This window comes from Rhipicephalus sanguineus, chromosome 6 (genome assembly GCF_013339695.2).
Source record: "Rhipicephalus sanguineus isolate Rsan-2018 chromosome 6, BIME_Rsan_1.4, whole genome shotgun sequence".
Lineage (NCBI taxonomy): Eukaryota > Metazoa > Arthropoda > Arachnida > Ixodida > Ixodidae > Rhipicephalus > Rhipicephalus sanguineus.
Window position 1 is genome coordinate 8,768,408 of NC_051181.1, and position 22,516 is coordinate 8,790,923.

General features: G+C 51.0%; 1 protein-coding gene across 7 annotated transcripts in view; it reads left to right on the top strand.

The window, feature by feature from the left end:
• The window catches only part of LOC119395590 (mitogen-activated protein kinase kinase kinase 7), a 326,442-nt gene that overhangs the window by 24,608 nt on the left and 279,318 nt on the right, over positions 1-22,516 (top strand). For all 7 annotated transcript variants that reach the window (XR_007416461.1, XM_049416687.1, XM_049416691.1 and 4 more), the window contains exon 2: positions 112-222. Coding sequence is in view for 6 of the 7 variants with exons in the window: in XM_049416687.1 (XP_049272644.1) it covers positions 112-222 (111 nt within the window). In the remaining variant the exon portion in view is untranslated. The remainder of the gene's footprint in view (positions 1-111; positions 223-22,516) is intronic.

Sequence of the window (22,516 nt, forward strand, 5' to 3'; positions counted from 1 at the left end):
TTTCACTGTCACCTCTTATGTGTGACCTACCCCTGGATTGATTTCATGATTTTAAACTCTTTTGGCACCCGTGTGTAGCTAACCACCTACCTTGCTTGATGCTCTCTCCAGGTGGTGGGCAAAGGGACCTTTGGCCTTGTGCGCAAGGGTCGCTGGCGAGGCCAGGATGTGGCCGTCAAGTCCATTGCCTCCGACCACGAGAAGCGTGCATTCCTCGTAGAGGTATGAGAGTGTAACATGACTTCAGGGCTATTCATTATGACAAAGGCAACAGAAAAAAAAGCAACCTGCCACCCTGAAATGGTTGTGCACAAACGCATTGACCACATCCTTAGGACCATTACCAGGCCAATTTGAGATCTGCATAAAGCGTGTAATTTATTGTAAGGATCTCCAGGCCACTGGAGGTCATAGCAATGCTATATTGGGCCACCCCTGCCCATGGCCCATTGCGAGCGTAATGGGTAATTTTTCCTGTTTGTTCTAAACAAGTATCGCTCATATGAGTTAGAACACTATAATTTGTTTTATTATCTGCCACGGTGGTCTAGCAGCTATGGTGCTCGACTGCTGACCTGGAGGTCGCAGGATCAAATCCCGGCAGCGTTTTTGATGGAGGCGAAAATGCTTGATGCCTGCATACTTAGATTTAGGTGCACGTTAAAGAACCGCAGGTGGTCGAAATTTGTGGGGCTCTCCACTGTGGTGTCCCTCATAGTCATACCATGGTTTTTGGGACGTTAAACCCCAATGGTTATGATAATATGATAATTAAAAATTTGTTTTATTAATAATGCAGTAGCAGAAAGGGAATAGGAAAGGAAATCTCACGACGGAGGTGAAAAGAGACTGTGCCATTGAGCTTGCGAAGGGCAGTTCTCAATTGGGAACCTGCTGGTGTGGATGGCTATCGAGGAGTGAGGAAGAGCACAGTTTGTGGGAAATGTCGGGGAAGCACGCCACAAGAATCGAAAGTAAAGTTACAGAAGAGGCCGAACATGGAACAACTTTGGGGCAGATTTTGAGTAGGGGGATGATGTGGGTAACTGAATAGTGACACTTACTGAATTGTGAATTTTCACTTGTTTTTTTTTTTGTGTGTCATTAACGTGGGACTGACGGAAAGGAAATGACCCTCAAGGGCTCGTTTTTCTTTGTTAGACACAATATTAATGAGAGCTAACAGACAACAATGCCAAGGAAAGTATAGGGGCTGTTATCTGTAGTATTTAGAATATAAATGTGAAGAAAGTAAAGTGGACAAAAAATTACTTGTCGCCGGCAGGGACCGAACCTGCGACCTTCGAATAACGCGTCCGATGCTGCTCTACCACTGAGCTACAGCGGCGGTCATCCTCCTGTCCACTTTATGGAGTATATATGTGCATTTAAACCTAGGAGTGTTAGTCAACGACAATCGCAGCCAAGGTGGTGATTGTGACTGTGACTTACTGAGATATGAAGTGAAGTGCGCGTTGGTGTATTCAAGTGCGGTGGTGAAACAGTGAAGTGAAGTGCTGTGCTGTGCAGGCAAGTGTGGTGCCATGATTGAATGAGGTGTGGTGCTGTGCAGTGAAGTGTGTTGTGCCCTAGCAGGGGGAAGTTCTTGTGGAGCAAAGACTCGATAAAAATTGGAGGCCATTATCAGGAATGACAAGGTGAATGAAAGAAAAGAAGGAAGAAGTTATTTTAAACAGATGAAGAATCTCAAGGTGGGAATTAGAAGAAAACGAAGACGAGAAGAGAGCGCGTGGCAACGCCGTCTTGGAGAAAGGGTGCGCACAGAGAAGAAGCGCCCAGCGTCTTAGAGGTCGACGGCAGCTGAACATCTTGTAGGGTCTTGCCCCAATCTCGAGCTCGAGCACCTGCTTCGGCGAGCAGCCGTTCGAGGATCTCGGGACTACCACCGGCCCTGGTCTGGTGGCTGAGGTGGTTCAGCATTTGTGCCGCTGAGCTCGACGACAGAGTGGTGTTTTGTCACGCTCAACGTCAGACGAGGGAATACCGACAGACAGTATCGACGGCGGAACTGAAAGCAAGCAACAGCAGATGCACAAGGCGTTGACATTTCTTGTAGATCCTTGCGAGATCAGCAGCTCGGACAACATGGTAGAAAACTTCAGAGACCAACTACCGAGGGTGAACTGTAGCTTCTCAATTGACATTGAGGAATTGTTTTATTCTGTTCCCCATGACAAGTTGTTCTTGGCGGTCCGCAACTGTACTGAACGTTCGGGGGTTGTTGCTTTTCAGAAAGCGTGTGGGATCTCTGTTGAGGGATTTCTGGAATTGCTGAACCTGTATCTTTCTTCTACGATTGTTGGCTTTCAAGACAAGTTCTATGTCCAACTACAAGGCATATGCATAGGTTCGAGTGTGGCGCCTGTTCTCACAGAGATCTTTTTAGCTGAATTTGACGTTTCACTCTCACATATCCTTACTGATGACTGCATCACGCGTGTGTTTAGATACGTGGATGATTTTTTAATCGTTTTAAATATTAACTCTGACGATAACCTAGAAGTGGTTGCTAATGAAATTATAGGGTTTTTTAAATCGACAGAGTCTAGTTTGAATTTCACCTGTGAACTCCCCGAGAGTTCTAGGGCCGTTTACACTCTTTAGACCTGAAATTATTTTTTAATGATGAAGACCACTTATGTTGGGCATACCTTCCTAGGTCAAAGAAGGCTCTTTTACCTCACGATTCATGTCACTTTAAGCTTGTTAAGCGAGGAATCGCATCCTTGTGCCTGAGATCATCCCTTCTTAAGTCTTGTCCACACATGGTTCAGTTCAGCTTTGACAGTCAAGCGGAGAGGCTTCGTAGTGCCGGGTTTCCTCCCACTCTTCTCGAGGCTGTCGCGGAATCGTTGTTGAAGACTCTTAGGGGTAATACAAAGAAGGAAGAGCTCGAGCAAAGCGAGAAGCGGAAGTTTGAGATTCTTCCATATATGCACAAGATCTTGCACGGCCTGAAGAGAGTGGGAAAGAAATTTGATGTGAACGTTCACTTTTCTGCACCTTGTAAATTGTCCCGTCTCTGTTGATTAACGAGCAATAACAAAAACTTTCGAAAGAAAGAAGGCTGTGGTATAACCCACAGAAATATGTATGTGCCCTGCAAAACGGAAGTTGTCTACGAGATTCCACTTAGCTGTGGTTCAGTATATGTCGGGCAGACTGGACGCTGCATTAATAAGCGTCTGCAGGAGCACAGCTATTCCCTCACTCAACACAATGGGATGCACCTGCCTAGGCATTGCCAAGGTTGTAAGACGACAGGAACAGGAAAATGCATGCCGCTTTTCAGGCAGGCAAAGGTCATCGGTCATGCAAAAGACAGAAAGGCACGGGAAATATTCGAAGCCTTGCGTATTATACGATACGGACCTGATAAGTGTATCAGTGAAGTTTCGGTACACCTATACAAGAAAGAAGTTTAATTTCTTGGTTGTTAAGTTGTCATACACGTTGTATGGGTATGTTTGATGGTGCGCATGTGCTTTGCTGTTGTGGGAGAGAGGCGTCATCCAAATAAATCAGTTGTTAGTCTGCGCTGGTCCTGTCCATTTCTTTCTTCTTGTGTCCTGTATGTAGGCGCAGTTTTATGTTTTCCTTTTTTTCTGATTGTACATATTTGCTAGTGTTAAGTTGCATGGAATGACGTGTGATACCATGGTGTTCTCATACTCATTTTGCACATCCAGACGAGTGTACCAGGCACCAGTTTACGCGTGACAAAGCTCTTACTTTCGGGTCACAGGTCCGTGCTTCACATGCAAGAGTGTCAGCCTTTTCATTGCCTGTGTGGGATGGGATCCACTGAAACTTTACATTAAAGCTCTTGTCCATGAGATGTTTAAGGAATGTCTAGATTGCCTCGTAAACATTTCGTGAGGTAGGCTGCACTGCAATTGTTTTTAGACTGACTTTCAGTCTGTCAGTACATCTCGTTCAGAACAGTATCGCAGTTTTCGCAACACTTGCTATCCTGGTGGCCGGATTGTGGCACACCAGTGGAGGCCAGGGGAAGGAATGTGTAGGGGGCCTTCTTCATCCGACCGGGATATGGGAAGGCGGTTTTGAACCCGATACTTTTCTCTGTAGGACCTCGTAGGCTACTGATAAACACTGTGTTGAGGTTTACGTCAAAAGTTCCAAAGCAAAAAAAGAAACCCACGGTCGCCCAGTGGCGTTGAATTCGCAAGGTTTTGCACGTAGTGTGCAAAAAGCACATTTACAGAAACTGACAATGCCTTTCACGATCGAGAGCCATAAGTCCGAACTACCACTCTGTGCCATTGTTTCTGACAGGGAAACCTGGTAAATGGTCCTAAGGGGCATACTTACAAGAGTTCCTTTCTAGCCTGATAATTCAGGACCCTTACCATGTGCACCATTCGGATGAAGTTGTGACTTAACTGAGGGACAGCAGTCCAGTCATGTTCAGGAAAGACGACCCCTATTATTCCTTTCTTTAAAATAATATTTTGCGATATCTTCAAAGCTGCACCACTAAGAAAAACCACAAATGTGGCTTAAATAATGTTAGTGGTTTCATGCAACTGTTGCATATCTACCTAATTTCCATTTCTGTGTAATGGACTGTGTAGTGGATTCTACGTACAAGTCACCTCAGGCAACTTGCGTTAGGCAGTTGCAAAATTACTTTGGTTATCAGCCACAAAGCGTTAAGCGTTAGTTAAGCTGCCCAAAATAGTACCCCCAATATAGTGAAGAGAGCGATAGCTTTGTCTGCCATTAGTGCAGCATTGTCTTGTCTTCACATGGAGGGGAACTACTACCGTATTTTCCGGTTTATAAGTCACACCCCCCCCTCAAAATGGCAGTTTAAAAAAAAAAGTATATAAGTCGCACTGGTGTACAGGATGCATCCGGCCACCAACTTCCTGTTGTGAGAATGCACTGTGACAATGCCTGCGTGAGGCGGCCGCCACTTTTGCACATTTCCAGCTGTTGGCACACACGTGTCTGAGCGCCTCCCAACATATATAAAAACAATACTTTCAGAAGTATTTTTATTATTCTGATAGCCTTGGTGGCGTTTAATCAAAGCCATCAAAGTTGTCTTCCTCCGAGTCTCTCACAAACAATGCAGCTACTTCTGGTTGTAGTACTCACTGTGATCCTCTGACTCGCTGAATTCAAACACTCCAACATGGCCATCGGCCGTGCAGGGGATCAACCCGGCCTTGCGAAAGCCCACCCTAATAGTTTTCTCAGAACTTGAATCCCAAGCTCCACTTACCCATTGAGCCACTTTGCCAAACTTTGAGCGTCTCATGCACCCCGTTTTTGTGAAGCTATGCTCTCCCTCCGACATCCATGTTTCCCACAGACGTCGCAGAACTGCCGTGAAGCTACAGTTGACAGAAATGTCGAGCGGCTGAAGCATCTTCGTCGTGCAGCCGGGTGTGATGACTTGCATACAGTTCTTTGAGGTGATCTTTTTCTTGACAATGTCAGTGATATGCGCTCGCATATCTTCACATGGAAGACTCTGTTGGGTTGACGTGGGAGAGATAGAATAAACTTTATTTCAGAATGAGAGTCCGGGGTGGAGCCCTCTTGTAGAGCCCCACTGGCCTGGTCTATAGGGCCACCACTTGGCTCCCCAGTGCCAGCTCGGAAAGCCGTACCTCCCAAGACCACGTCGTGAGTGTTTGTCAGGAACTTGTCAACCTAGAGACTGCATGGGCTGGCCACTCTGTACATTAGGAAGTCATGTGTGTAAGTGTGGCTGTGTGGTCACTACACCAGGGGCATATCCCTGTTGTGTATGTCTGTGGAAAAATCGCGTGTAGTCTTGCGATATGTGAGCATGTGTTCGTTTGGAGGGGACGCCACTCCCTGGCTTGCTGGCTGCTTAAGTTGGGATGCGGATGGGCGTACTTCCGTCTTGTGAGGAGTTTATTTTCCAATGTCCGCCTGCTTGTTATGGTGGCCTGTGAGCTGCCCTGTGGAGGGTCCTGCGCATAGGTCGACAAACTCACTCATGAGTCGACTCACTCAGACTCAGATCGGGCCAAGAGTCTTAGTGAGTCCGGTTGAGTAATATTTTGGTGAGTTAGAGTGCGAGTGAGTCCGGTTGAAAGTTCTAGTGAGTCTGAGTCCGAGCGAGTCTGGTTGAGGAAAATATTGGTGAGTCCGAGTGAGCCCTAAGTGCAATTGACGAGGGTAGCGATGCGGGCTTGTTGGTCTGTCATGGTTCTTGGATGTGGGCGCGAAAAGACAAGGACGAAGGGAAGTGTCTTCTTCCCTTCGTCCTTGTCTTTTCGCGCCCACATCGAAGAACCTAAGTGCAAAATATTGTCACGGGGTCGTGACGTCGACAAAGGCACCAGTCGGCGTGTGCAAGATGAAACTCTTTATTTGGCCGAACTTGTGGTCGGGAAACTGAAAGTCGAACTACAGCAATACGCGCTGTACACTGATAGCAGCGAACAGAGTGTTGGCCGGTGAAAGATTGAACATCGCTGGGATGCGCCGTCTTTTATACATCATGCATCGAACTTTCCAGCCTTGTCACTGGTGGTCGCGCAAGCTCTGGAATAATCTTGACTATTTGCGTCATGTGCGCAATCTTAACAAAATGATCTAATACAATCTGGAATCTTCTCACACATTCTGGTGCGCTTTGCGCAAGGCAGCAGCTACACGTGCAATGGGCCGGTAACAGAAAACAGAAAGAAAGGAGCGTGTGTGGCATTGCCTCCCTCTGAAAAGGCACCGTCCCGATGCTTGTAACAGAACATGGAAGGGGAAAACAAATGCATACAGAAGGGAAGTACGATAATAAATCAAGAAAGTACAACAAGCAATAAGTACAAGCAAAATTACAATAATAACATAAAAGGTACAGTCCTCAGGTTCACTAACGCGCATAAAACGGCTTTAAGGCGCACGACATGGACGACTTCAGGTCGTGCGCGGCGTCGCTGGGAGTTCGTAATGCTGTCCGGGATGACCTCGTAGTCAAGAGCGCCGAGTCGTCGAAGCACCTTGTATGGCCTGAAGTATCGCCGAAGAATTTTTTCACTGAGTCTACGTTGGCGTATCGGCGTCCAGAACCAAACACGGTCGCCGGGCTGGTATTCCACGAAGCGTCGTCAAAGATTGTAACGGCGGCTGTTGGTTGTCTGCTGATTCTTGATGCGTTGGCAGGCGAGCTGTTGAGCTTCTTTGGTGCGCTGAAGGTAAACAGTGACGTCGAGGTTTTCTTCGTCGGTGATGTTGGGTAACATGGTGTCGAGCGTCGTTGCCGGGTTCCTTTCGTAGACCAGCTTGTAGGCCGTCATCTGCGTCGTTTCTTGCACGGCCGTGTTGTATGCGGATGTCACGTACGGAAGGATGGCATCCCAGGCCTTGTGTTCGACGTCGACGTACATGGCCAGCATGCCAGCGATTGTCTTGTTTAGACGCACAGTGAAGCCATTTGTCTGTGGGTGGTAGGCGGTTGTGCAGCGGTGACTTGTCTGGCTGTATCGCAGGATTGCCTGAGTTAGGTCCGCAGTAAAGGCTGTACTTCTGTTCATGATGAGGACCTCTGGGGCACCATGATGTAGGACGATGTTCTCAACGAAGAACTTGGCTACATCGGCGGCACTGCCTTTGGGCAGGGCCCGTGTTTTGGTGTAGCGCGCCAGGTAGTCGGTAGCTACGACGATCCACTTATTACCGCAGGTCGATGTTGGGAGTGGCCCCAGTAGGTCCATCCTGATCTGCTGGAACGGTCGCCGAGGTGGTTCGATGGGCTGCAGAAGTCCGGCGGGCCTAGTCGGCGGTGTCTTCCGTCGCTGGCAATCTCGGCAAGTCTTAACGTAGTGGGCGACGTTGGCGGCAAGGCGCGGCCAGTAGTACTTTTCCTGTATTCTTGCCAGCGTTCGGGAAACGCCAAGGTGTCCTGTTGTCGGGTCGTCCTGCAGGGCCTGGAGGACTTCTGGTCGCAATTCTGAAGGCACCATGATAAGGTACTTGGCTAGGAGTGGGGAGAAGTTCTTTTGGAGAACGCCGTTGCATAAGAAAGACGACGCCAATCCTCGCCTGAATACTTTAGGGACAACGATGGTCCTGCCCTCCAGGTATTCCACGAGACCCTTCAGTTCCAGGTCGGATCGCTGTCGTTCAGCGAAGTCGTCGGCACTTATGGTTCCCAAGAAGCAGTCATCATCCTGGTCGTCTTGCGGCGGTGGATCACGGGGGCACGAGACAGGCAGTCGGCGTCACAGTGTTTTCTTCCGTACTTGTAAACGACGGTAATATCGAATTCTTGAAGTCTTAGGCTCCACCGTGCAAGGCGACCTGAAGGGTCCTTCAAGTTGGCTAGCCAACACAAGGAGTGGTGGTCGCTCACAACTTGAAGGGCCTGCCGTACAGGTAGGAGCGAAACTTGGTTGTAGCCCAGATGATGGCCAGGCACTCCTTATCTGTTGTGCAATAGTTGATTCTGCCTTTGATAGCGACCAGCTAGCATAGCTGATAACCCTTTCCTGTCCGTCGGTATTCTGCATAAGGACGGAGCCGAGTCCTACGCTGCTTGCGTCGGTGTGGATTTCCGTATCGGTGTATTCATCGAAATGAGCAAGTATCGGAGGCATCGTTTAAATTCTTGAAATGCTTGAACTTGCGCTGTTTCCGACCTGAATTCGACGTCGGGCTTCGTAAGTTGTGTCAGTGTCTCAGCGATCCGTGAAAATTCCTTGACGAAACGTCTGTAATAGGCGCACAAGCCCAGCAATTGGCGTACGGCCTTCTTGTCGGTGGGTGGCGGGAAGGCAGCAATGGCAGTTGTTTTCCGCGGCTCCGGGCGAACACCATCCTTGCTGATCACGTGACCCAAGAACAAGAGCTCCTCGTACGCGAAGCGGCACTTTTCAGGTCTCAAGGTGAGTCCGGAGGTCTTGATTGCTTGAAGTACAGTTTTAAGGCGCCGGAGGTGTTCATTGAAATTTGAGGCAAACACAACGACGTCGTCCAAGTACACAAGGCACGTCTGCCACTTCAATCCAGCCAGCACCGTGTCCATAACGCGCTGGAACGTTGCAGGTGCCGAGCAAAGACCAAAGGGCATGACCTTGAACTCGAAGAGGCCATTTGGTGTTATAAAGGCAGTTTTTTTCTCGGTCTCTCTCGTCGACTTCGATTTGCCAGTAGCCAGTCTTGATGTCCATCGACGAAAAGTACCTCGCGTTGTAGAGTCGATCCAGAGTGTCGTCTATCCGGGGCAGGGGATACACGTCCTTCTTCGTGATTTTGTTCAGGCGGTGATAATCGATGCAGAAACGTAGGGTTCCATCCTTCTTCCTCACTAACACCACGGGTGACGCCCACGGACTCTTCGAAGGCTTGATGATGTCGTCGCGTAGCATTTCGTCGACTTGTTTCTTTATGGCTTCGCGTTCTCATGTCGAAACTCTGTGTGGGCTCTGGCGGAGTGGCCTGGCACTTTCATCTCTTATGATGCGGTGTTTTGTGACTGGGGTCTGCCGAATTCTTGACAACGACGAAAAGCAGTCCTTGTATTGCAAGTGCAGGGTTTGGAGTTGTTCTTGCTTATGCTTTGGAAGGCTCGGATTGACGTCGAAAGCTGGTTGAGGAGCTCGGTTTGTCGGAGTAGATTCGGCAGAATTAGTGAGGGCGAGAGCACTGGTGGCTTGCACAATTTCTTCGATGTAAGCAACCGTCGTGCCTTTGTTCACGTGCTTGTACTCGTTGCTGAAATTCATGAGCACCACTGTTGCTTTCCCTCCACGCAGCTCGGCTATTCCTCTTGCGACGCAAATCTCGCGGTTGATCAACAAGTGCTGGTCTCCTTCAACGACGCCTTCCAGGTTTGCTGATTCTTGAGTGCCGACGGAAATGATGACGCTGGGGCGAGGGGGGAGTGTGACATGGTCTTCCAGCACATTCAAGGCATGCTTTCCTGGCAGCGTGTGCGGTAGTAATGCTTTCTGTATGGGTAGTTGTAGCATAGCCATGGCGTGCGCATAGCAGCGCCGGACCAGCAATGTATCAACGTAGTCAGCAGAATGAAAAGGACATTTATTGAAAAGTGTAGAACGTATTTATAGGCAGCACAGTGTAGACAGATAAAGATGCACACGTGGTAGTTGCAATAGTCCGATGTGGTGCAGGCGGCCAGCTGATGCGTCACAGGTGCGCGCGCACGCACACACACACACACAGACCACGTGAAGACACAACATTCCTTCCCCCTTAGAAGTGAAAGCGTTGTACTGGCTTGCGTTCTCTTGTAGAACGCCTGAGGGCTTGTGGGGCGACACTGGTATTCATCGGGACCGCCGTGATCTTTGGTGATGCACGTTGTGCAGAATCAGCATCATTAGGGAGGAACCCAGAAGACAGGCCATCCTCCGTGCTTCCCGCTACCGGAGGCGATCGTTCTGTTGCTTGGTCTTGCTCGCTGCAACTTGTGGCAGTTGTTATTGGTGTCTGATCACTTCGCGAGTCCTGTCGCGGGCGAAGCTGATCTACATGCCGTTGGACGACCCCGTCCGAAGTGTCCACGGTCACCATTCTCGCTCCCGACGTCGCCTTCACATTGCCAGGCGTCCATTTGCTCCCTGCACCATAATTTCAGGCGTATACGTCACTTCCTGGTAGCGGCAGCCAGTCCTCTTGGTCTTCTTTTGATCCTGTAAGGGCTGGAGGAAAGCATGTGTCCAACCGTGAGCGTATTTGGTAACCTTAGAGTAACTCTGCTGGGGATTTACCGCACTTTTGCGGCGTCCTCCGATAGTTAAACAGCAAGCGTATCAGATTCTCCTCCAGCTTCCCTCTCCTCATTTTTCGAAGTCCATCTTTGATTGTTCGCACTGCCCTTTCCGCTGCACCATTAGACTGTGGGTGGTAGGGAGCACATCGGAGGTGCACTATGTTGTTGTTTGCCACGAATTCCTCAAAATCATGGCTGGAAAACTGAGTCCCGTTGTCGGAAACGATTGTGCATGGTATCCCAAACCTGCTGAAAATGCCACGCAAACAGTTAATGGTGGTTTCCGTTGAAGCATGTGACAGAGGTACGGCTTCGAGCCATTTCGTGTGGACTACGACGAGTATCATTTTGCCGCATATCGGCCCCGCGTAGTCAATGTGAATGCGGGACCACCTTTCGCCGGTTTCAGGCCACTTGACAACGGGCGCCGCGGTTGGCATCGGTAAATTTTGAACACTATTCTGGCACTGAGCAGACACCTCTTCAATATTTCTGTCTAGGCCTGGCCACCAAAACAAAGAGTGCACGACAGATTTCATTGCCGGCGAACCCTGGTGAGTCTCGTGTAAAAGCTGCAGCACTTGTACTCTTGCTTCAGCTGGTATTATGACCCTATTGCCCCAGTAAACAAGGTCATGTGCAACGGACAGCTCTAGCTTACGGTCAAAAAATGGCAGAATGTCCCTTGCCAGCCCATTTGCGTGTCTGGGCCACCCATGTAGTATGTATCGTTTGACTTCTACCAGGACAGGATCTGACGCGGTGAAAGCCTTCAGCTCACGCGTTGTCACGGCACCCCCTTTCAGCTGGTTTAGCGAAAGTACATATTCGAGTGGCTCACCGTCGTCGTCAGTTTCCGTAGTTTGCAGCGGAAGTCGGCTTAGGGCATCCGCATTCAGCATCTGTCGTCCTGGGGCGTACTGCAGCTGGTACCGGTAGGCCCCCAGCTGAAGCGCCCACCGTTGTATCCGGGCAGCGGCCATCGTGGGCGTCTGCCTGTCTGACCTCAACAGGCCCAGCAACGGCTGGTGGTCAGTCACCAAGGTAAATTCCCGACCTAGAAGGTAGTCGCGGAATTTAGTTATGCCAAATACCAGTGCCAGTGCCTCTCGCTCGAGCTGTGAATAGTTGCGCTCTGCCTGTGTTAACGTACGCGAGCGAAACCCGATCGGCCTGTGAGCGTTACCGATTGTGTGAAACAAGACTGCGCCCACTCCGTATGCAGACGCGTCGCACTCAAGTTTTAGTTCCTTCGAAGGGTCGAAATGGACAAGAACCTTGGCTGCTTTGAGGCTTTGTTTAGCAACCTTAAACGCAAGTTCTTGAGGCTGTTCCCAGTGCCAGCGCGCATTCTTTTCCAGCAGCTGATACAAAGGAAAAAGTGTGGTAGACATGTTCGGCAGAAACCTCGCGCAAAACGTAATCATTCCCAAAAAAGAACGCAGTTCGGTGACGTTACGGGGGCTCTGTGCCTGCATGATAGCGTCGAAGTTTTTCTCTGTCGGATGAAGCCCATCGCGATCGATGCGATGCCCGAGATAGTTAACTGCTGGACTGCGCAGCTTGCACTTATCGTGTCTCAACTTTACGCCTCTCTCTCGAAAACGCTTCAAAACGTTTTTCAGCCTTTCGCCACTGTCGCTTGATTTTTCAGAAATGAGCACGTTGTCAAGATAAGCTTGTGCACCCACAAGACCAACTAGCACCTCATCCATTTTTCTTTGGAATATCGCGGGTGCAGAGGCTATTCCGAAAGGCAGTCGGTTGTAGCAAAAAAGCCCTTTTGGTGTGTTAATGATGCAAATTTTCTTTGCAGAATCATCCAGTGCCACTTGATTGTATGCGTCCCGTAAATCCAGAGTGCTAAAACAATCCCCATCGTGTAGTTGCGCAATCTTCAATGATGGGCAAGGGGTATCGTTCAGTGGCGCATGCGGGGTTCACTGTGGCCTTGAAATCACCGCAGATTCTCACTGCGCCGTCTTTCTTAAGAACTACGACTATAGGCGACGCCCATTCCGAGTGTGCCACCGGTTATAACACGCCCAAGGAAACTAACCGATCAAGTTCAAGTGACACGCGGTCGCGTAGCGCATATGGAACGGGTCTGGACTTACAGAACTTAGGTACGGCGCCTTCCTTTAGGTGCAGACTGACCGGAGGGCCTGTGATGAGCCCCAGTTCCTCGGAAAACACGTCGTGGAAGTCGTTGAATATGCTGTTCACACTGGACTTGCCCGTTTGTTCAGTGGGCTCTGAGACTCCAGCAACGCAAACCACCGGCACACCAGCGACGTTCAGCAGCTGAATTAAATCTCGACCGCAGAGGCTTGGTCCCGCACAGTCTAACACGGTCAGCGCGCACTCCACCGTCGCTCCCTTATGTGAAACACTGAGCGCAAGCTCCCCAAGCACTGGCAGTCGTCCTGAGTAGCAGGATAATTTCACACTGGATGGTCTCAGTTTTGGCCATTGGTCGCGGTGCTTCTCGTACAGTTGACGTGGGATGACACAAACGGGCGACCCAGTATCGACTTCCATGGTAAGCTGCGCACCACACCAAGAGAACGTCTGGCGAATGGGTGGTACCAGACAGCTCTTCCGTTCAGAGGCCAAGGTCCAGATGTGCGCTGCTTCGTGTTCGTCGTCTGTCGAACCTTCCGTCCCCGTGAGAATGTTGGTTTGTGCCCTCCTTGCTGTTCCTTGCTCGCGAGCACCGCGGCTTCGGCATTTCCTTGCAAGGTGACCGCGTCCTCCGCAGCGATAACAGCGAGCGTTAGACCAGGTGCAACAGGTCTCATTGTGCTTTGCACTACCGCACCTTGAACATTCTTGACGTGTAGCACTCCGCCTCTCGTCTTGCGGTGTTTTCTGCTGATACGCTTCTACTTTCAACACTGATGTCAAGGCCGATTCGTTCATGTTTTTCACGCCACTATCTGCAGCTTCAACTGAGAGGACCATCGCTTCAGCGTCTTCTAATGTTAATTCCTGCTTCGCAAGTAGCTGCTTCTGCAGTGCCCTTGACCGGACACCACACACAATGCGATCTCGTAGCATGCGATTTAAAGCACTGCCAAAATTGCAATTATCAGCGATTCGGCGAATGTCGACTAGAAATTCATTAATGGGCTCCCCCTCCGCTTGACACCGACTGAAAAACTTGTAACTTTCTGTGATTTCATGTCGCTTGGGATCGTAGTGCTCACTCAACACTGCCACACTGCCACACTGCCGAGTCAGCGCATTCGGCTTGCGTGGAGCCACCTTCCCTGCCAGTACTTGTATCGTGTGCGTGCTTAAGGCAGCCACCAGCAATGCTCTTTTCTTAGTTGAGTCTTCAATGGCATTCGCTTCGAAGTATGCTTTGACTTTAATAAGGTATGGCGTCCACTTATCTTTGCCTTCTTCGAAGTCCGGAAGCTGGTGGTGAGCCATGATCGCCTTGGTTGCTCGGTTTTTCGTAGTGTCACGTTCAGGGTCGTCTTTCACTGCATGGGTGGTGTCCATCTTTGTCGCCACTGTAGCATAGCCATGGCGTGCGCATAGCAGCGCCGGACCAGCAATGTATCAACATAGTCAGCAGAATGAAAAGGACGTTTATTGAAAAGTGTAGAACGTATTTATAGGCAGCACAGTGTAGACAGATAAAGATGCACACGTGGTAGTTGCAATAGTCCGATGTGGTGCAGGCGGCCAGCTGATGCGTCACAGGTGCGCGCGCACGCACACACACACACACAGACCACGTGAAGACACAACAGTAGTGTTATCGACTCGGATCTCAGGTCGATGACTGCACCATGTAAGCTTAAGATGTCCATACCAAGGCTGATGTCTCTCGAGCAAAGCTAGCACTACGAAGCTCGCGGGATAAATCCGAGAAGTACGAACTGCTGGGCCAGTGAGTTGGTAACTCATCTTAACGCTGTGGTGCGCAAAAACATGAAGGAGGGCAAACGAAACACGGCGCAAACTATCAACTGAAAATTTATTTAAACACCAAACATATATATATGCAGTTAGATGAACCCGTGTTTAAAACACGTGCAGGGATGCAACAGCTGCGCCAATTGCGCCAATTTGATACAATTCCTTATTTTTGCGCCAAGCTGAGCCAAAACCGTGAAATTTGTTAAAATTGCGCCACGCTGCGCCAAAATGCCTGACCAGCTTAAAATTTTCTCAGTTGCGCAAATTTGAGCGAGAAATGGAGGCCGCGTTGGTCATCTGCAGTGTGGGCATCGCCATCCAATACAGACGCGCAGACCCTAACCCTAACCTGTCCCCGCGAAAGAAAAGAATACGGCCGCACCAGGGAAAGATGCTCTGTCTGCACAGTGTCTTCGCATTTGACACCGCAGCATGTAGCAGGATATACGAGCCGCCCGCTGATGGCTGCCTTGATAGCGCACGCGCCAGCGATTGCGACTGCGCCCTTAGAATCAAAGTTCAAAGTTGCTGCTCGAGCGACAGCCCCCCCGCCCCCCTCTCGCGGCTTTTCATGCTCGTTCATGACGGGCGGGGCGTTTCCTCTATGCTTCAGTGGCAGACTTCCCGAGCGGAGTGGTGTTATCGCATGCACCCTCCGAGCGACGGAGATGGGCTGGCTCTTTTGATATCTGCTTCAGCCGCGTTCGTCACCCGCACTTGCACGCTTTTACCCGCGGTAGAACATACTATGCACAGGGATATGTTATCAATTTGGACTTTATACGGGAGATGACGGCAAAAACTTGTCGAGAGTGTCCATATAGTTGCTATCGCAAGAGAAAAGGACAGTAGTTCTGAAATTTCCTGATGCTTGTTTTATAGCATGCAGAACGCTTTTTAAGCCACTTTTGCTGTAGTACACTGCTGTCCTGCGGAAAAGCATACTAAGATTTAGAAGGGGCTATTAGTACTAGCTGTCAGGGACACAGCACATTTTGTTCCTTAATTACTCATTCGTGCACGCGCCGTGCAATAATGAGTACTAGTATGATCGCTGACGTCTAAAAAGTTATTGGCAATCATTTGGAGCTGCTGTGTATGGCGCTTCTGCGGCCTTGAGAAACAATAGACAAAAGCGTATGCCAGTTTTCTTTTTTCGCTACCCCCACTTGCTCCTGCTTTACGAATCTCCCAAATTTCCAGGTTGCCATGTTCGCAGGTCCACATTAGCATTTCCATTGCCTGTCGAATTATTTGACAGGTCCTGCAAATGCTAATGTGGACTTAGTCATTGTTTGCACTGACTTCGTCATTGTTCGCACTGTGGGGTGGCTCAACACACTGCTTTTATTGAAATAGCAGTGTTCACGTGCACTGTGCATGAATTAGCTGATGTTGAATGGTTTTTACATATTTTTGTTTTCTTTTCGTAAAGTGAGCCTTTTTTGTTATACTGCTCCAAATTTGGGATTTCGGGCTGAAATATTCAGGTTTTTCTTTTCGTAACCTGCTCCAAGTTTGGATTTTTGTGCTGCAAAAGCAACATTTTGCTGCTCCAAAAATTGCTCCAAATCCTATTTTGGCTGTTGCATTCCTGCATGTGTACACGCAGAGATTCTCTCAACGACACGCTTCCAGAAAACTTATCTCCGCAGCAAGTAATGTGAAGGAGGGCTTCACGACACATGCATCACCAGCTTTATTAATCAGATATGCTTCCTCAATTTCACGCGCTACCCTATCTTTGAACCTAGATTCCACTGTCGTCTCAGTGAACTGTGGTGCACAGCCGCATTCTCTGCTGTGCAAGGAAAGGTTAGAGCATGGCTGTGCCTTTAGTGAAGCTTTATGATCCAACACCCCGTAATTAATACAACACCCGGTTTGTCTTACAAAACGCTTCCCGCACCAAAGTGGAATGTACACCACACCCATGGCGCATTCAACCTCTTTAGCCCTGTGCTTTACCTTGCAAACGCCCTCGTCTTGCTCCCCACCCTTGACCTTCCTGTTTACAGCCGCGCAAATGCTGCCGAAACAGTAGCCAGCCAAAAATAAAACATAGCTGCGAGGCAAGGAAAGCAAAGAGGGACGACACGAGTGCTCTTGTGTACAGCGCTCGTGTCGTCCCTCTTTTCTTTCCTTGCCTCGCTTTTACGCCTTTTCCTTCAGCACTACCGTGCTTGCGCTGCAAACCCTTTCAATATGCACTTTAATCAACTAGCCCAAATAGCCGTTCTTCTTCAACAGATGAGAACATTCATGCACACATGCAGATGGAAAAGACCTTGGATGCAAAAAATAGCCAGAGAGGGACATCCTGATGTGCTCAGTGATTTCTTGAAGAAAAATTGTAGCGCAAAACAACACAAGGACAGACAGGTACACTGGACTGGCGCTAACTTACAACTGTTGTTTATTAAAGAAACGTACGGAAATATATTGCTGCGCGTCTTATGTTTCACGAGTTCAAGCTACACCCCCCAAGACTGTCAGCAACGCTCAGCGCAAACCGCGCCACATTGTTCGCGAAGCTCTCCAATCATTGTAGATCGTTTTGTTAAGATTGCGCGCCGCACGCGAATGTTCCAGCTTTGTCGAGAGATAACGCCGCCACCAGCGATATCGCTGGAAAGTTCAATAGCGCCTGTATAAAAGCCGACACGCTTGACCGCTTGTCAGTTGATCGACGGTCGACGCTCTGTTTGCCGCTATCAGCATATTGCTGTAGTTTGACTTTCAGTTTCTCGGCCACAAGTTCGGCCAAATAAACAGTTTCATCTCGGACGTGCTGACTGTTGTCTTCGTAGACGTCACGACCACGTGACATCTGGTGGAGGTGCTGCTTCATGATCCGGACGCCACCGCGGGGTACTGACCCAAGCCCAAGCCGCGACGAGGACGACGGCAAGGAGAACCCGGATCGTCGAACAAGCCGCAGGCAGAAGGGACTGCAGCCAGAGCACGGGCTCCTTCCCGAAAAAGACAGACAGCCGCAGATCCCAACATCGACTGCAGCGACGATGACCGACCCCGTGCAGCCTGCGCCGATCCTTCTTCGGCAGCCCAAGGAACCGCCAACCTTCCGCAGATCGTCGTTTGAAGACCCGGAAACCTGGCTTGAAACATACGATCGTGTTGCCGGCTTTAACAACTGGACCAATGAAGACAAGCTGCGTCACGTCTACTTCTACCTCGAAGACGCTGCCAGAACCTGGTTTGAGAATCAGGAGTCCTCACTGCAGACCTGGGATCTTTTCCGCAGCACATTCCTGCACACGTTCACAAGCGTCGTCCACAGGGAAAGAGCCGCTTCTTTGCTGGAGACCCGGGTGCAGCTGCCAAACGAAAACATCACCATCTTCACGGCAGGGATGACTCGACTTTTCCGTCAGGCCGACGCTGCGATGGCGGAAGACAAAAAAGTTCGCCTGCTCATGCGGGGTGTCAAACAAGAACTTTTCGCGGGACTTGTCCGCAACCCGCCCACGACAGTCGCCGAATTCCTCACCGAGGCTACGACTATTGAAAAAACACTGGACATGCGGACGAAACAGTACAACCGCTCGCCGCTGTCTGCAACCTATTCCGAAGTGCACTCACTAGCCACCGACGACTTGCGCGAAGCAACCTTCGCCGCAGCCTCAAGTGGATTCGATCGCAGACATTGTCCGTGAGGAAATCAAAGAGTCACTGGGTGTTCCTCAGCCGGCACCGGCGCAGCTTCAAGCAATGAGTTATGCTGCTGCAGCCCGATGCAATGCCCCCCCTCCTCGCCCGCGTCAAGACGCCGCGCCGCCCCAGCAGTTCCGCCGCCACCACCGACGCCATACCGCCCGCCAACCGGCCAGCGATACACGCCGAGGAAGACCGACGTTTGGCGCGCCCCCGACCATCGTCCACTCTGCTACCACTGCGGAGAAGCTGGCCACACCTACCGCCGCTGCCAGTATCGACGGATGGGACTGCGCGGGTTCGCCATCGACGCGCCGCGTCCACAGCAGGGTGAACGACCACGTGACATCGCCGACTATCTGGCAGGAGCACAGTGACCCCCCTGAGGACCTTCCCAATCGCCGTCGCCAGGCCGCTACGCCTCTCCCCAACGCCGCCAGTACACTGGCCCATTCCGGGGCCGGTCGCCTAGCCCGTATCTGGAAAACTAAGGGCAGCAACCGATGGAGGTGCGGTTGCTGAACGACAAAATGCTGAAGATCCTCCTCCGCCGCCGCCGCCACGACGAAACCTTGAAGACCCGATGCGAACCAGACAGAGCCCTGACGACGAAGCCTCGCGGACCGAAGTAGACCTGACGACGCAACGGGGAAGCAGCGGAACAAACCGACGTAGCCGTGACCCGACGCCACGACCTAACTGCAATGCAAGACAATGAACTAGCGACCTCGACGTCCTTATCGACGGCCACAGTGTCACAGCTCTCGTCGACACCGGAGCCGACTATTCTGTCATCAGTGGACCGTTCGCCGCGAAGCTGAAGAAAGTTAGGACAGCCTGGGAAGGCCCCGAAATCTGGACAGCTGGAGGTCATCTAGTAACACCAGAGGGAATCTGCACAGCGAGACTCACCATTAACAACCGGATTTATCCCGCGAACTTCGTAGTCCTGCAGCGTTGCTTGAGAGAGGTCATTCTTGGGATGGACTTCTTAAGCCTTCATGGTGCAGTCATCGATCTGAGATCCAAGTCGATAACACTATCTACAGAAAAAGCACTACCGCCGTACACGTCGCCAGGGAAACACACCTTGAATGTGGTGGAAGACCAGGTCACCATTCCCCCTCGCTTCAGCGTCATCATTTCCGTCGGCACTCAGAAATCAGCAGACCTGGAAGGCGTTGTTGAAGGCGACCAGCACCAGTTGATTAACCGCAAGATTTGCGTCGCAAGAGGAGTAGCAGAGCTGCGGGCAGGGAAAGCAACAGTTATGCTCACGAATTTCAGCAACGAGTAGCACGTGAGCAAAGGCACGACGGTCGCCTACATCGAAGAAATCGTAGAAGCCACCAATGCTTTCGGCCTCACCGATTCTCCCGAGCCTACTCCGACTAATAAAGCGCCGCAACCAGCTTTCGACATCAATCCCAGCCTTCAGAAGCACAAACAAGAACAGCTCAAAACCCTGCTCTTGCAATACAAGGACTGCTTTTCGTCGTCGTCAAGAATTAGGCAGACTCCCGTGGCAAAACACTGCATCATAACAGAGGAAAGCGCCAGACCACTGCGTCAGAGCCCGTACAGAGTTTCGACGCGAGAACGCGAGGCCGTGAAGAAACAGGTCGACGAAATGCTACGCGACGACATCATCCAGCCGTCGAAGAGTCCGTGGGCATCCCCGGTGGTGCTAGTGAAGAAGAAGGATGGGACTCTACGTTTTTGCGTCGATTATCGTCGCCTGAACAAATTCACGAAGGATGTGTATCCCCTTCCCCGGATAGACGACACCCTGGATCGATTACACAACGCAAACTACTTTTCGTCGATGGACCTCAAGACCGGTTACTGGCAAATCGAAGTCGACGAGAGAGACCAAGAAAAAAACTGCCTTTATAACACCAGAATGCCTCTTCGAGTTCAAGGTCATGCCCTTTGGTCTTTGCTCGGCACCTGCAACGTTCCAGCGCGTTATGGACACGGTGCTGGCTGGATTGAAGTGGCAGACGTGCCTTGTGTACTTGGACGACGTCGTTGTGTTTTTCTCAAACTTCGACGAACACCTTCGGCGCCTTGAAGCTGTACTTCAAGCAGTCAGGACCTCCGGACTCACCCTGAAGCCTGAAAAGTGCCGCTTCGCGTACGAGGAGCTCTTGTTTTTGGGTCACGTGATCTGCAAAAATGGTGTTCGCCCGGACCCGCGCAAAACAGCTGCCATCGCTGCCTTCCCGCCACCCACCGATAAGAAGGCCGTACGCCGTTTTCTCGGCTGGTGGGCCTACTACAGACACTTCGTCAAGGAATTTTCACAAATAGCCGAGCCACTAAAGCACCTCACGAAGACCGAAGTGCCATTCAAGTGGGAAACGGCGCAAATCGAAGCATTTCAAGAACTTAAACGACGCCTTCAGATGCCTCCGATACTAGCGCATTTCGACGAAGACGCCGATACGGAAATCCACACTGACGCAAGCTGCGTAGGACTCGGCGCCGTCCTCGTGCAGAAGACTGACGGGCTGGAAAGGGTCATCAGTTATGCTAGCCGGTCGCTATCAAAGGCAGAAATCAACTATTCCACAACAGAAAAGGAGTGCCTGGCCATCATCTGGGCTACATCGAAGTTTCGCCCCTACCTCTACGGCCGGCCCTTCAAGGTTGTGAGCGACCACCACGCCTTGTGTTGGCTAGCTAACTTGAAGGACCCTTCAGGTCGCCTCGCACGGTGGAGCCTACGACTGCAAGAATTCGACATTACTGTCGTGTACAAGTCCGGATGAAAACACTCTGACGCCGACTGCCTGTCTCGTGCCCCCGTCGACGCGCCGCCGCAAGACGACGACGATGACTGCTTCCTCGGAACTATAAGTGCTGATGACTGCGCCGAAATGCAACGAGCCGATGCGGAACTTGGGGGCTTTATGGAGTACCTCGAGTGCAAGACCGCCGATGTTCCAAAGGTATTCAAGCGAGGACTGCCGTCGTTTTTCTTGCGGAACGGCGTTCTCCTGAAGAAGAACTTCGAGCCGACTACCGTCTTGTCGTGCCCTCATCATTGCGACCAGAAGTCCTCCAGGCCCTACACGACGACTCGACAGCTGGCCACCTCGGCCTTTCCCGCACGCTCGCGAGGATACAGGAAAAATACTACTGGCCACGCCTTCCTGCCGACGTCGCCCACTACGTTAAGACTTGCCGAGATTGCCAGCGACTGAAGACACCGCCGACTAGGCCAGCGGGACTTCTGCAGCCAATCGAACCACCTCACCGGCCGTTCCAGCTAATCGGGATGGACCTACTGGGGCTGTTCCCGACGTCGACTTCCGGCAACAAGTGGATCGTCGTAGCAACTGACTACCTCACCCGCTAAGCCGAGACAAAGGCCTTGCCCAAAGGCAGTGCCGCCGAGGTAGCCAAGTTCTTCGTGGAGAACATCGTATTGCGTCATGGTGCCCCAGAGGTCCTCATCACAGACAGAGGTACCGCCTTTACTGCGGACCTCACTCAGGCAATCTTCAAATACAGCGAGACGAGCCACCGTCGCACCACCGCCTACCACCCGCAGACCAATGGCCTCACCGAGCGTCTAAATAAGACCATCGCCGACATGCTGGCCATGTACGTCGACGTTGAGCACAAGACGTGGGACGCCGTCCTTCCATACATGACCTTCGCTTACAACACGGCTGTCCAAGAAACGACGCAGATGCCCCGCAGGGACGTCTGCGCGAGCAGGCGTTTGGTGTGTAGCGACACCACGGACACGAGCTAACGGGGGGTTTGCACCCCTCCCACGCCTAGCCGTGCGTGGCATTGCCGTGTCCGGGGAAAAGGGGATCCTGGGGGTTGAGCCGACGCCGGGCGTTTGGACCTTTAAAGCCCCCCGGAAGAGGCAACACACCCCTTTGGCCCCGGCTTCACGTAGACGGCACCCCTGGGCTGACCCACCCAGGGGAAATCGGCGGTCGCCTTTTCCTATCCCCCTCTCTGATCTTTCACTTTCCTATCTACTTTCCTCGCTGTCCTGTCTCCTACTATTTTCTGTTACTTCCCAGTTTTCGTAGGCGGCCTGGGTTAACCCTGTGCAACTAGCCAACCTTGGTCTATGCGCATTCGGTTATAGTAGCGGTGTACGGCTGGCGTCTGCATGTTTTC